Genomic DNA, 11,224 nt, shown 5'->3' with positions numbered 1-11,224 from the left:
GAGGGTCTCATTAGATTTCTTGAGGATCTCACTACATTTATTGGCAGATTTTAGAAAATTATTGAAAGACCTTAAAAGTGTGGTTTTGAGGTCTATATCTTCCATTTCTGACATTTGCATCCTGTTTCTTTGTCTCCACATTTTTTTATGTTTTCTTGGTGCACCCCCTAGTGGTCTTTGTGTGCAGTCTTGTTGTAGTTAAGCCTTGATTGTTGTAGGTAATACTAGAGGGGATTTGACCTCCAGGCCAAGTGGCTCTACATTTAATGTAATTATTGAGAAGTGTTTACTTATTGCCACTTTGTTCATTGTTTTTGGGTTCGTTCTTTCTCATATGCCCCTACTGGGTGAACTTGAAACCCAGATACATGCCCTTGACTGGGAATCGAACCCATGACCCTTTGATGTGTGGGCTGACATTCTGACCACTGAGCAGCACCAGCCAGGGCATAACCATTTCTTTAAATATTTAATCAGATTACTTATCTTTGTTTTCTTAGTGTTTCTTTTTTCCCCTGAAGATTTTTCATGTTTCTTCATTTAAGAGATATTCTGTCTTTTCATTTGTTGACTTTCTATAATTTATATGAAGTAGAGAAAATAGCTCTCTCTCCCAGTCATGAAAAAGTGGCCTGATATACAAGTGACCTGTATAGGCTGGGTGTGCTGGGTGGTGTTTGGAAGTTAATAGGCATCCACAGGCACTGGCCCACAGTGGCCTCAGGTTGGGAGGCCGGGGGGTGTGGTGATGTCCTACTGTCCCCTTGTGCAGAGGCCGAGTAGTTAGGAACCGTTGTGGTAATTAATCCCCATGGCCCTGTGGAAGGGACATGTACGAAGGTGCTCCAGGCTCCTCTGCCCAGAGGGCTCCTGAGGCTCTCAGACTTCTCTGTTCATCTCTTTCTCTTGTTTGTTGTCAGAAGCTGTTCATAGTCCCCAGTTGTCTCACAGAAATAACTGTTGTCTACTTACTGGTGTATTTGCGTTTGGAATGGGAGGGGGCAAATTCCGCATTGCCCCATCTCACACTCCCTGTGGAAGTGTGTGTGTTTTTTTCTATATCAGTCTGTGTAGTTATTAAGCATGTGAAGAACTGAATATTTAATTGAAATGTAAACTAAGTGACTGTACAGGTGCAGTAGAGTCATGCTCGGCGGGAAGACAGCAGCTGTTTCCAACTGGTGACACAACTTCCACGTTGGAAAACTAGGGGAAAGAAGCAAATGAAACCCAAAGCAGGTGGTCAGGCAGAAATACAAAGACCATGATAGAGAAAAGAAACAGCAGGAAACCAACAAACCTGAAAGTGGGTCTTCTGAAAAGATAGAACTTTAGGAACTTCTTGCAGCTCAGTGACCTGGAAAGGGCTCCCTGTTTAGCTGCCCTGAAATTGTGCACGTTCATAGCCACAAAACCAAAAAGTATTAGCACCCCTCCCCCCGGTGCCTCAGCTTCCTTTGTGACCAGCCATGATTTTACCACTGTGCTAGCATTTCTGCTGCACACTAACCTTAGATGGGCTGTCTGCTGGGTTTGCCACTGCCTACTAGTGGTCCTTTCCAGCCTGATTCTGTAACTGCAGAGAGGGGTCTGGGGGCAGCAGGCTGGGCCAACCCAGACCCTCACCCTGGCTTGATCTCCCCAGGGCTCCTTCAAAGAGCTGGTTTACGTGTTCTTCATGATGAAAGATGCCGGCCTCGCCCCAGACCTGCTGTCCTATGCGGCCGCCCTGCAGTGCATGGGGCGGCTGGACCCAGATGCCAGCACCATCCAAAGGTGGGTGGGTGTCCTGGTGGTCCTGCCAGGAACACAGTGACTTGTTGGGCCTGGGAGGGTGGCGTAGCCTGCGCTGGGGGCCCAGGTTCTCTGTGGGACCTGATGGCTGCCTGGTGCTGAGACCTCTAGGTTGGTTGGAGGTGGCTCTGTGAGTTGGGGGTTCACTATCTACCCCCCACAGGTGTTTGAAGCAGATGGCCCAGGATGGACTGCAGCTGCAGGAGCTCTTCACGAGCTTGCCCCTGTGCAAGGAGGACAAGGCCGTGCTCCTGCGGGCTGTGCGCAAGGCTGAGCCCACCTTCTTACCTCCGCAGCCGCCCCTGCCCTCGTTGGAGGTCAACAGCTCCCCACTGCTCAAGGAGATCTACAGCACGGTGAGCTTCAGCCTGCAGGTGGGGTCCTAGCACGTGCGGGCTGCGCGACGGTCATCCTGTCCCTATGGGGGCACCGGAGCCTCAGCCCTCCCTTTATTTCTCCTCACTGAGCCGCCCGCATCTGTGGGACTTCCTCCCTGCTCCTCAGAGGTTGAACCAACTCAGAGTTGGCAAGCTCCTGGCCCCCAGCAGGGCCATCACCTCAGGGTTGAAGCTGGCAGGTGACAGAGGAGGAAAAGCCACATGCACACCGGGCACCACGGCGGTCACTGTCCTACTTGAGACTCAGCCGTGGGCTGAGCACAGGCGTGGTAGCAGAGAGGGTAGGACTCATTCCAAAGCAGCAGGGGCAGCTGGTGGGGCCAGACCTCAGCACCGCTTCCCAGGTCAGAGGACAGCACTAAGGGTGGGTGACCACCGGATGCCTTTGGTTCTTATGTGTTTTTATTGGGATGTAATTCACCAACCACACAGTTGACCTTTTCAAGCATAATTCAGCATTTTTTAGTAGGTTTACTTCTAATTCCAGGACATTCGATCATCCCAAAAAGAAATCCCAGCCTCCTGGCAACCATTAACCCACTCACTGTCCCTGTGGATGTGCCTGTCCTGGACATTTCACATAAATGGACGCACACTGTGTGGCCTTTTGTGTCTGGCTTCTCTCACTGAGCGTCATGTTTTCCAGGCTCATCCATGTTGTAGCGAGTGTCAGTGTCTCGCTCCTTTTCATGGCTGAGTAATACAGGGCGGGGCAAAAGTAGGTTTTCAGTTGTTCGCATGGAGAACAATATAATAAATAAGAATACAAGAATAAAATCTGTATTCACAACTGTAAACCTACTTTTGCCCTACCCTGTATGGTAGTGTGTGGATGGACACATTGTGTTTATCCATTCATTAGCTGATGGACACTTGGATTGTGTCCACTATTTGGTTGTTGTGAATCACACTGCTGTCGGTGTGCATTTACAAGTGTTTGTGGGTTTGTTTTTTAACAAACAAACCCACAAACACTCTGTATCTGCCAGGCAGATACAGAGCTTTTTGCTTTTAAACCAGTGTAGTTACTGTTCACGCTGTTCTGCACCAGCCTTTTCCCTGTGATGTGCAGGATGGATGATTTTTTACAGAGAGGAAGGGAGATGGATGGAAACATCAATGATGGGAGAGAAACATTAATCGGCCGCCTCCTGCACGCCCCTTACTAGGATTTGAGCCCACAACCCAGGCATGTGCCTTGACCAGGAATTTAACCATGACCTCCAGGTTCATAGGTTAAAGCTCAACCACTGAGCCATGCCAGCTGGGCAAGTGTTTGTGTTTTTTATTCTCAGCATGTTGGGTTTGCTATTTTTAATTTATCTATGTTGAGGCAGATCACACATTCAGGCAGTTCCAAGTTTAAAAAGCAAAAAGTGATATCCAGGAGTTTGAGTTGCCTTCCTGGGCTATCCAGCACCTAGCCCAGTGAGGCCAGGCAGATACAGAGCTTTTTGCTTTTAAACCAGTGTAGCTATTGTTCACGCTGTTCTGCACAGCCTTTTCCCTGTGGTGTGCAGGATGGATGATTTTCAGGAGACTTGGAGAAGCAGACGTGATCTGCAAGGCTGGGCATTCTGGGCAGCACAGGGCGGGCAGCTGCTTGTCTCTACCTTGGCTGTGGACGAGTTTTGCCTGTGAGAGATGCGGGTCTGCAGGGCAGGCACCGGGGGCCTCACCACCTGCCTGTCCCCACTGGCAGGAAAACCCTGCATCCTACCCAAAGCAGCACCTACCCTTGGAGACACTGAAGGACCTGTTTCAGCAGCAGCTCAGTGTGGAGATGGCCACCATTGTCACTGTGGACTCTGTGGAGAAGGCCCCGTCGCTGACCAAGGAGGTCCTGCAAGCGGTAAGGGACCCAGCTATGCTCAGGTTCCTGCTCGGCTAAACCAGGTGTCCCCTGGTCTGGGCGTGCTGCCTGCTGTGCCGCATCCCCTCCTCCCCACCCTGCAGCTGTCCTGTCCTTCCCTTTCACTGGCTGAGGTCACCGTGTGCTTCTGACTGCTAGAGCAGAGTGCTCAGCAGCTTCTTGGTTCACCTTGGTACCACCTCCTGGTGGACTCCTCCTGGGAGCCTGGGAGCACTGGGCTCATCGGGCACTGTGGTGACCCTCATTTGTACCCTGCCCCACAGCGAAAGACCCTGCAGGAGCTACGCACCCGTTGGGAGGCAGAGCTGTGCCTGGCGCTGCAACAGACAAAGGCCAGAGAGGCCCAAGCTGCCCGCGAGGGCCGCCCCTCACTCTTCCCGTACCTGTGCCTGCTCAGCGAGGGCGAGCTTACGCAGCTGATGCTGCAGGTGGGCAGTGTGGGGATGGGACAGGAAATGGGGGGGTGGGTAGAGTGTGGGCACCTGTGGGGCAAGGGGCTTACAGCACCACCATCAGACCTTGCAGGTGCTGTCCCAGCAGGGAGAGTCACTTCTCTCCCTGGCACAAGAGCTGGGCATGCGCATCTTCAACCGACACGTGGTGCAGAGGAAGCAGCTCAATGATGAGGTGCAGGCACTGCAGGAGCGCTATTTCAAGTACCTACACCTGCTGGCATCGGACACACAGGTAAGGTCTGGAGCGGGGTGGAATGAGGAGCTGCTCCTGGGCCTGGGATTTGAGGGTTCCTCAGGGGTAGGGAGCCTAGTGGGTTTCCAGGTGGGGAAACTGAGGTCCCCCTACTCCCCTCCCTCCCACCCTGGGGCAATTGGTTATGCCCCCAGCCCCTGCCACTTTCTGGCTGCCCCCACCTTGTGTCCTCATCTGTAACTTTGCACCTGTGGGGGTGGCTGGGAGTGAGCTCTCTGCCCAGCCCCCTGACCCATGATGCTGCCCACAGGTGGTAATGTCCCGTTTGCCACGGCAGCATTGGGAGGCACTGGGGACAACTGAGGCCTCCCAAGACCAGCCCTGGCCCCTGACTGTGGTGGTGCAGCTGGGCAAACAGCTGGCTGAGGTGCTCGTGCAGACAGTGAAGATGCCCAGCAACCTGGCCCAGCAGCAGGACACCCAGAAGCTCATCCCCGTCCTCTACCATGTGTACTCCTTCCAGAGCTTTCGCCAGGTAAACTGACGGGAAACTAGCTTCTGGGCCTAGCGAGCCCTGCCCTGTATTCAGGGGCAGAAGGCACTTAGAGTGTGGGGGTCTGAGAGGAGGCTGGGGCTCAGGGTGGTGGGGTACTATGGAAATCCTCTGTCATGGCCTGATCTCAGGATAAGGCATCTGATGGGGCTTGGGGCCCTCTGCCTGCTGCTTGCCTTTGGGGCAGTTGACTCCTTGATTGGTGTCTGCCCATTCTGACCCCCAGATTGGGATCCTGAAGCCACATCCAGCCTTCATACAGCTACAGGAAACTGCGGCCGAGCGCACAATGACCTTTGAGTCAGCCGAAGTGCCCATGCTGTGCCCGCCACTGCCCTGGACTTCGCCACACTCAGGTGCCTTTCTGCTGAGCCCCACCAAGCTGATGCGCTCTTTGGAGGGCACCATACAGCACCAGCGCCTGCTGGAGGGCTGCCCACCCACTGAGCTGCATGGTGCCCTGGATGCCCTCACCCAGCTGGGCAACTGTGCCTGGCGTGTCAATGGGCGAGTGCTGGACCTGGTGCTAACCATCTTCAATGCCAAGGGCTGCCCCCGCCTGGGTGTGCCATCCCCTGCCTCTGAGGCACCCCGTCCATCCAAGCACCGCCTGCCAGCCAATGCTTCTCCGGAGCGCAAGACGGAACTGCGGCGGGAGCTGGCCCGCTGCCTGAAGGTGGCGCGGGAGATGCATAGTCTGCGGACCGATGCGCTCTACCGCCTCTCGTTGGCCCAGCACCTGCGGCACCGTGTCTTCTGGCTGCCTCACAACATGGACTTCCGAGGACGCACCTACCCCTGCCCACCCCATTTCAACCACCTGGGCAGTGACCTGGCACGCGCCCTGCTGGAGTTTGCCCAGGGCCGACCTCTTGGCCCCCATGGCCTTAACTGGCTCAAGATTCACTTGGTCAACCTTACCGGGCTCAAGAAGCGTGAGTCACTGCAGGCACGCCTGGCCTTTGCTGATGAGATAATGGACGACATCCTGGACTCAGCTGACCAGCCCATGACGGTAGGGGCAGCCTCCTCTCTCTGTATCTTGGCCTGTCCTCACTCTGCTCCAGCCACCTCAGCACCCGCCTAGGACACCCTCTAGGCCAGAATCAATAACCCCAGCCCCCCGAGTCTTCCCCTTGGGACAGACCTTTTTTTCTGGGCTTTTCCTTTGCCCCAGTCCACCGTCCTCCTCCCACTCTGTGGTAGCCTCTTCCCATCCCCATCTCATGGCTGCTCACTCAGGGCTGGGCCCAGGCTCCCTCCGTGTCCATCACTCCTGTCCTCACCTGCTGTCCCAGAGGCTCTGTCTCAGCCTCCTTGTGTCCTCACATCACCAGGGCCAGCCCAGCTCCCATCCTTGCTCAGGAAGCCCCATCCCACTGACCCCAACCCAGCCTCACCCAGCACACTGTCCTGCAGGGCCGGAAGTGGTGGATGGAGGCAGATGAGCCCTGGCAAGCCCTGGCCTGCTGCATGGAGATTGCTAAGGCTGTGCGTGCCCCCAACCCTGCCGCTTACGTCTCCCATTTCCCCGTTCACCAGGTGAGTTGGTAGGGACCCTGGTGTGGAGGGGGACTACCCAAAGCTGTCTTGAGTCTGAAGTTCCGCAGGACAGTGTAGGCATCTAGCTGGTGTCTTTGTGTGGGGGCCAGCCTCAGTGGGTCCACCGGGGCTTGTACTGTGGCCTCATGCAGGCACATTCCCTGTTTCATGTGCCTTAGTTTCCCCTTTGTGGTGGGTTAACAACACCTGCCCCTAAGAATTGGGGTCCAGCAAGCTGGCAATACGAGCAGAGTGCTGGGGGAGCACAGAGCTGTGGTTCATTGCCAAGGATGCTCCTGCCAGCCCTGCCCAGACCCCTCACCATCTCCTCCTCACCCAGGATGGCTCCTGTAACGGCCTGCAACACTATGCTGCCCTGGGCCGGGACAGCGTGGGGGCTGCCTCTGTCAACCTGGTGCCCTCAGACGTGCCACAGGATGTGTACAGCAGCGTAGCAGCACAGGTGGGCACCATGGCCCCCTAACCTGTTCTCATCCCCAAAGCCTACCTGCGGTCTGTCCTGTGAATACTTGTGTGTTGCCAACCCCATGGCCTCTCCTGTTGTATGTGATGTGACTGGGCAGTCAGGGTAGGCTTCCCAGGGGAGGTGTCAGAGGGGGAACTGTGAGGCCAACAGAGAAGGGACCTCATGGGGGTGCTGCTGGTAGGGTGGGTGGGCCCAGACAGGGAGGCAGGCAGAGGGTCCTGGGGTCTACCTACTGACTGCCAGCACCTGCCCAGGTGGAGGTGTTCCGCAGGCAGGACGCTGAGCGGGGAGTGCAGGTGGCCACGGTTTTGGAGGGCTTCATCAGCCGCAAGGTGGTCAAGCAGACGGTGATGACCGTGGTGTACGGGGTCACCCGCTACGGGGGCCGCCTGCAGATCGAGAAGCGCCTCCGGGAGCTCAGCGACTTCCCCCAGGTGTGCAGTTTTACCCCACATCCAGCCTGCAGCTTCCCCTGCTGGGCAATTGGCTGCTGGGCAGCAGGCAGCTCTGAGGAGGGGCATGTTTCCCCGCCCTGTGAGGGGAGGGGGGAGGAGGAAGGGTCCAGAGGAGCAAGCTATCTTCTTGGGCCCTCAGGCCTTGGTTTCTACACCTGAAAAATGGGGGTGTGGACTTCAGGTATCTGGGACAGCCTTGTGAGATCCCCTGGCCCTGGGCTGTGGAGTAGGCAAAGAGGATGCCCCTCCCTCCAAGCTTGCCCCACCACTTCTGTGCCCTGCCGTCCCCAGGAGTTTGTGTGGCAGGCCTCTCACTACCTTGTGCGCCAGGTGTTCAACAGTCTCCAGGAAATGTTCTCAAGCACTCGGGCCATCCAGGTATGTCCTCCTCCTCTTCCTCCTCCTCCTCCTCCCCTTCCCAGGGTGGCTTCCCAGACTGGGCCCCACACTGAGCCTGTGCCCATCCCTGCAGCGCTGGCTGACGGAGAGTGCCCGGCTCATTGCTCGATCCGGCTTGGCTGTGGAGTGGGTCACCCCCCTGGGTATCCCCATCATTCAGCCCTATCACCACGACTCCAAGGTGTCGGTATGTATGGCCCCCACCTCCATGCCTAACCCCACCTGCACCCCAGTTGCCAGGGCAGGCCTCATGCTCCATTCTCCTTCCACCCCCATCCCACAGATCAGTGGAGGGATCCAGAGTCTCACCTTCTGCAGCAGTGGGGACACCAACCAGTGAGTACAGGGGGCGGTTAGCTGGACTGAGAGGCAGCTGGGTGAGGACTGGGGGGCGGGGGTGCTGACCAGGGTAGAGGTACTGGGTCCTCCACCTGAGCAGACCCCAACCCCACACATAGGAAGCCCAACACACTGAAGCAGAAGAATGGTTTCCCACCCAACTTCATCCACTCCCTGGACTCCTCACACATGATGCTTACAGCCCTGCACTGTTACAGGTAGGCCCTACATCTGCACAGCACACATTCATTAACCACTTGCAGGCAGGCCTGGTGCTGGGGACATGGGGGAGACCCTTAGAGTGTGGGAGACAGGTTGTGAAGCCATTCCTGCAGGTGGGAGTTGGGGCAGAGACCTACAGCAGGCGGGGAACCCAGCCCTGTGAGTCTGTTGGGCCTGGTGCCCAGAAGATCATTGTGCAAGCATGTGCATGGCCCTGGGGCAGTGAGGTCTAAGTGAGGGGGGAGTGTGGGGCCATGGAGGGAAGGGGTAGTTCCTCTGAGTGTAAAGCTGGCCCTGGAGGTCCCTGTGACCCCGTCCACCCAGGTGAGTGCAGCCACACACTGCATGGCGAGGTCTAGGGGCTTGCGTTGTCATGTCAGGTGCATGGGCCTTGTGGCTGCTGCAGAGCTTCTGGTTTCCTGCCCTGAGCCCCTCAGAGACGGTGAACCTGTGGTAATGGGGCAGGTGTGTGGACAGTTCTGTTAGAAATGACCATTAAAGCCTTGGCCGGCATGGCTCGTTTGTAGCATCATCCCATGCACATACCTGGGTTGCAGGTTCGATCCCCCATAGGGATGCATGTGTGAGGCAGTTGATTGATATTTCCTTCTCTCTCTCTCCACCCCTTCCTCCCCCTCTTCCCTCTCTAAAATCCATTTTTTTTAAAATTGGAGGGTTGGCTGGGCTGAGCTTAGGGGTCAAGGGCAAATTCTGTGCTCCCGTCTTTCCCCTGTGCATGATGAGGCCCCGTGGTGGGTGATGGTGCTGGGGGACAGCACTCTGGGCTCAGCAGGGAGCTGAGAGTCAACCAGGCCGCAGCTGGGAGCCGGGTGAAGAGGATGGGGAGCAGAGTCCCATTCTGAGATGAGAACTTATCTGTATGCTGAGGGGACAGTTGCAGGAATGGGGGGGGGGTGCGAGAGGAGAGAAGAGGGTGGTGGTACATCACTGGACTGAGCCCCCCAGACCAGTGTTCAGGAGTTGGCCCCGCCTCACGGAAGCCCCTCCTCTGCTGCAGGAAGGGCCTGACCTTTGTCTCCGTGCACGACTGTTTCTGGACCCACGCAGCTGACGTCGCCATCATGAATCAGGTGCCTGCCAGGTCCCACCTGCCCAAGAATGGACACCCTGGTCCCATGGCTCACTCCATGTGGGACCTTGAGCCCACAAAGCTTCCGCCTGGCTTTTGGTCCCAGTGCCCATGCAGGTGTTGGGGCAGGGGGTGGTGACCCCTTCCCTCAGGCCCTTGTTCCCAGGTCCTGAAGCACCCCCTCATCCCCCAAGGTGTGCCGTGAGCAGTTCGTTCGCCTGCACAGCCAGCCCATCCTGCACGACCTGTCCAGGTTCTTGGTGGAGCGGTACTGCTCTGGCCCCAGGTGAGACATCCCCACCCCCTGTACTTTCCACTCTCCCTCACCCCCCATCCTTCCTGGACCTCACTCTCCACTCTCTCCGCTTCAGGTCCACCAATGCCCAAGTTGTCAAGTTGCAGGAAATGCTACTGTCAGTACCCAAGACAGGTAGGGCCATGGGCAGGGGGGGATGTCCCAATTGCCGGCTGGGGGCTGGGCCTTTCTAGTCCATCCCAGGACCAGGGTTCACGGTCTTCCTGCTCTGTTCTGCAGGGACCTTCGACCTGGACCAGGTAAAGCACTCAACGTACTTCTTCAGCTGATGCAGGCCCACCGGGCGGTCCCTGGGGCCCTCTGTACCATAGTGTAAATAAAGCTCTGTTGCTACCTAGGGGAGCGCTGCCTTCTGCAGGGAGAGGGTGTGTGCTGCCTGCCATCTGTGGGCTCCCGGCAAGCAGATGCGGGCAGGCTGGGCGCCAATGCTGTCGTTTATTGCGCGGAATGGGGGTGTGGAGGTTAGTGGGGCCTGGGGGGTGTGGTGGGAGCATTGCTGCCTCGGCTAGTCAGTACATTCATCACAAAGGCGGGGAATCCCCAGCCTTGCCCCCACACCCAGGTGTAGCCAGGACTGCCGACCCCTGGGCGCTGGGTGCTGGAGGGTGCTGCGTGTGCCCACTCCAGGGAGGTCACCGCGGGGCGCGCATGGACAGGGGCGGGGCCGGTTATTGCGTGAGTGCGATGTGGGCAGCAGGGAAGCCAGCAGGCCAAGTATTGCACTTAAACAGAATCCTCATCGGACAGCGGGCCAGCTACGAGGGTGGGGGTGGGCGGAAGTCCACAGCTATCTCCTTTCGGCCATGGGGTGGCTCCCTCCCTGTTTCACAGTTGGGGAAACTGAGGCACCGAGGTGAAGGGAGCCCCCTCACATGCCTGTGAGGCTACCACCGGGATGCGGGGGCAATGTGGGTGGGCGCAGGGTGATGAGGGGGGACGGCAGGGGCCCGTCCGTCCGACTACAACTACCTACGTCTCCTCTATGGCTTCTGGGGTGGGTGGCCGGGGCAGCGCAATGGCATGGCTTTGGTTTGGATGAAGGCCCCGCCCCTGGCCCACCCGGGCCCGTGGGGCGGTGCAGCGAGGGTCACAAGTTGGACGAAAGGCG

At 57.2% G+C, this 11,224-nt stretch overlaps 2 protein-coding genes across 4 annotated transcripts in view; one reads left to right on the top strand and one right to left on the bottom strand.

Moving 5' to 3' along the window:
• POLRMT (polymerase (RNA) mitochondrial (DNA directed)) overlaps positions 1–10,647 on the top strand; it is a 28,048-nt gene extending 17,401 nt beyond the window's left edge. The window contains exons 4-21 of one of the 3 annotated variants that reach the window (XM_006764775.1): positions 1,646–1,776; positions 1,958–2,150; positions 3,895–4,044; positions 4,329–4,493; positions 4,582–4,752; positions 5,024–5,248; positions 5,493–6,281; positions 6,686–6,808; positions 7,149–7,271; positions 7,550–7,729; positions 8,042–8,128; positions 8,223–8,336; positions 8,433–8,485; positions 8,608–8,706; positions 9,729–9,801; positions 9,995–10,086; positions 10,172–10,230; positions 10,336–10,647. In XM_006764775.1, coding sequence (XP_006764838.1) covers positions 1,646–1,776; positions 1,958–2,150; positions 3,895–4,044; positions 4,329–4,493; positions 4,582–4,752; positions 5,024–5,248; positions 5,493–6,281; positions 6,686–6,808; positions 7,149–7,271; positions 7,550–7,729; positions 8,042–8,128; positions 8,223–8,336; positions 8,433–8,485; positions 8,608–8,706; positions 9,729–9,801; positions 9,995–10,086; positions 10,172–10,230; positions 10,336–10,385 — 2,877 coding nt within the window. In that variant the 3' untranslated portion in view covers positions 10,386–10,647. Of the gene's footprint in view, positions 1–1,645; positions 1,777–1,957; positions 2,151–3,894; positions 4,045–4,328; positions 4,494–4,581; positions 4,753–5,023; positions 5,249–5,492; positions 6,282–6,685; positions 6,809–7,148; positions 7,272–7,549; positions 7,730–8,041; positions 8,129–8,222; positions 8,337–8,432; positions 8,486–8,607; positions 8,707–9,384; positions 9,709–9,728; positions 9,802–9,994; positions 10,087–10,171; positions 10,231–10,335 lie in introns of those variants that run through there. The other 2 variants (XM_015564619.1, XM_015564618.1) reach the window with 2 other exon arrangements.
• A 224-nt stretch (positions 10,648–10,871) lies between these two features.
• The window catches only part of HCN2 (hyperpolarization activated cyclic nucleotide gated potassium channel 2), an 18,746-nt gene continuing 18,393 nt past the window's right edge, over positions 10,872–11,224 (bottom strand). Inside the window, exon 8 of the mRNA XM_006764842.2 lies at positions 10,872–10,936. Coding sequence (XP_006764905.1) covers positions 10,872–10,936 — 65 coding nt within the window. The remainder of the gene's footprint in view (positions 10,937–11,224) is intronic.

The sequence above is a fragment of the Myotis davidii genome, unplaced genomic scaffold (genome assembly GCF_000327345.1).
Source record: "Myotis davidii unplaced genomic scaffold, ASM32734v1 scaffold198, whole genome shotgun sequence".
Lineage (NCBI taxonomy): Eukaryota > Metazoa > Chordata > Mammalia > Chiroptera > Vespertilionidae > Myotis > Myotis davidii.
The sequence above is the reverse complement of the archived record's forward strand: the minus strand, read 5'-3'. Positions and strand labels throughout refer to the sequence as shown.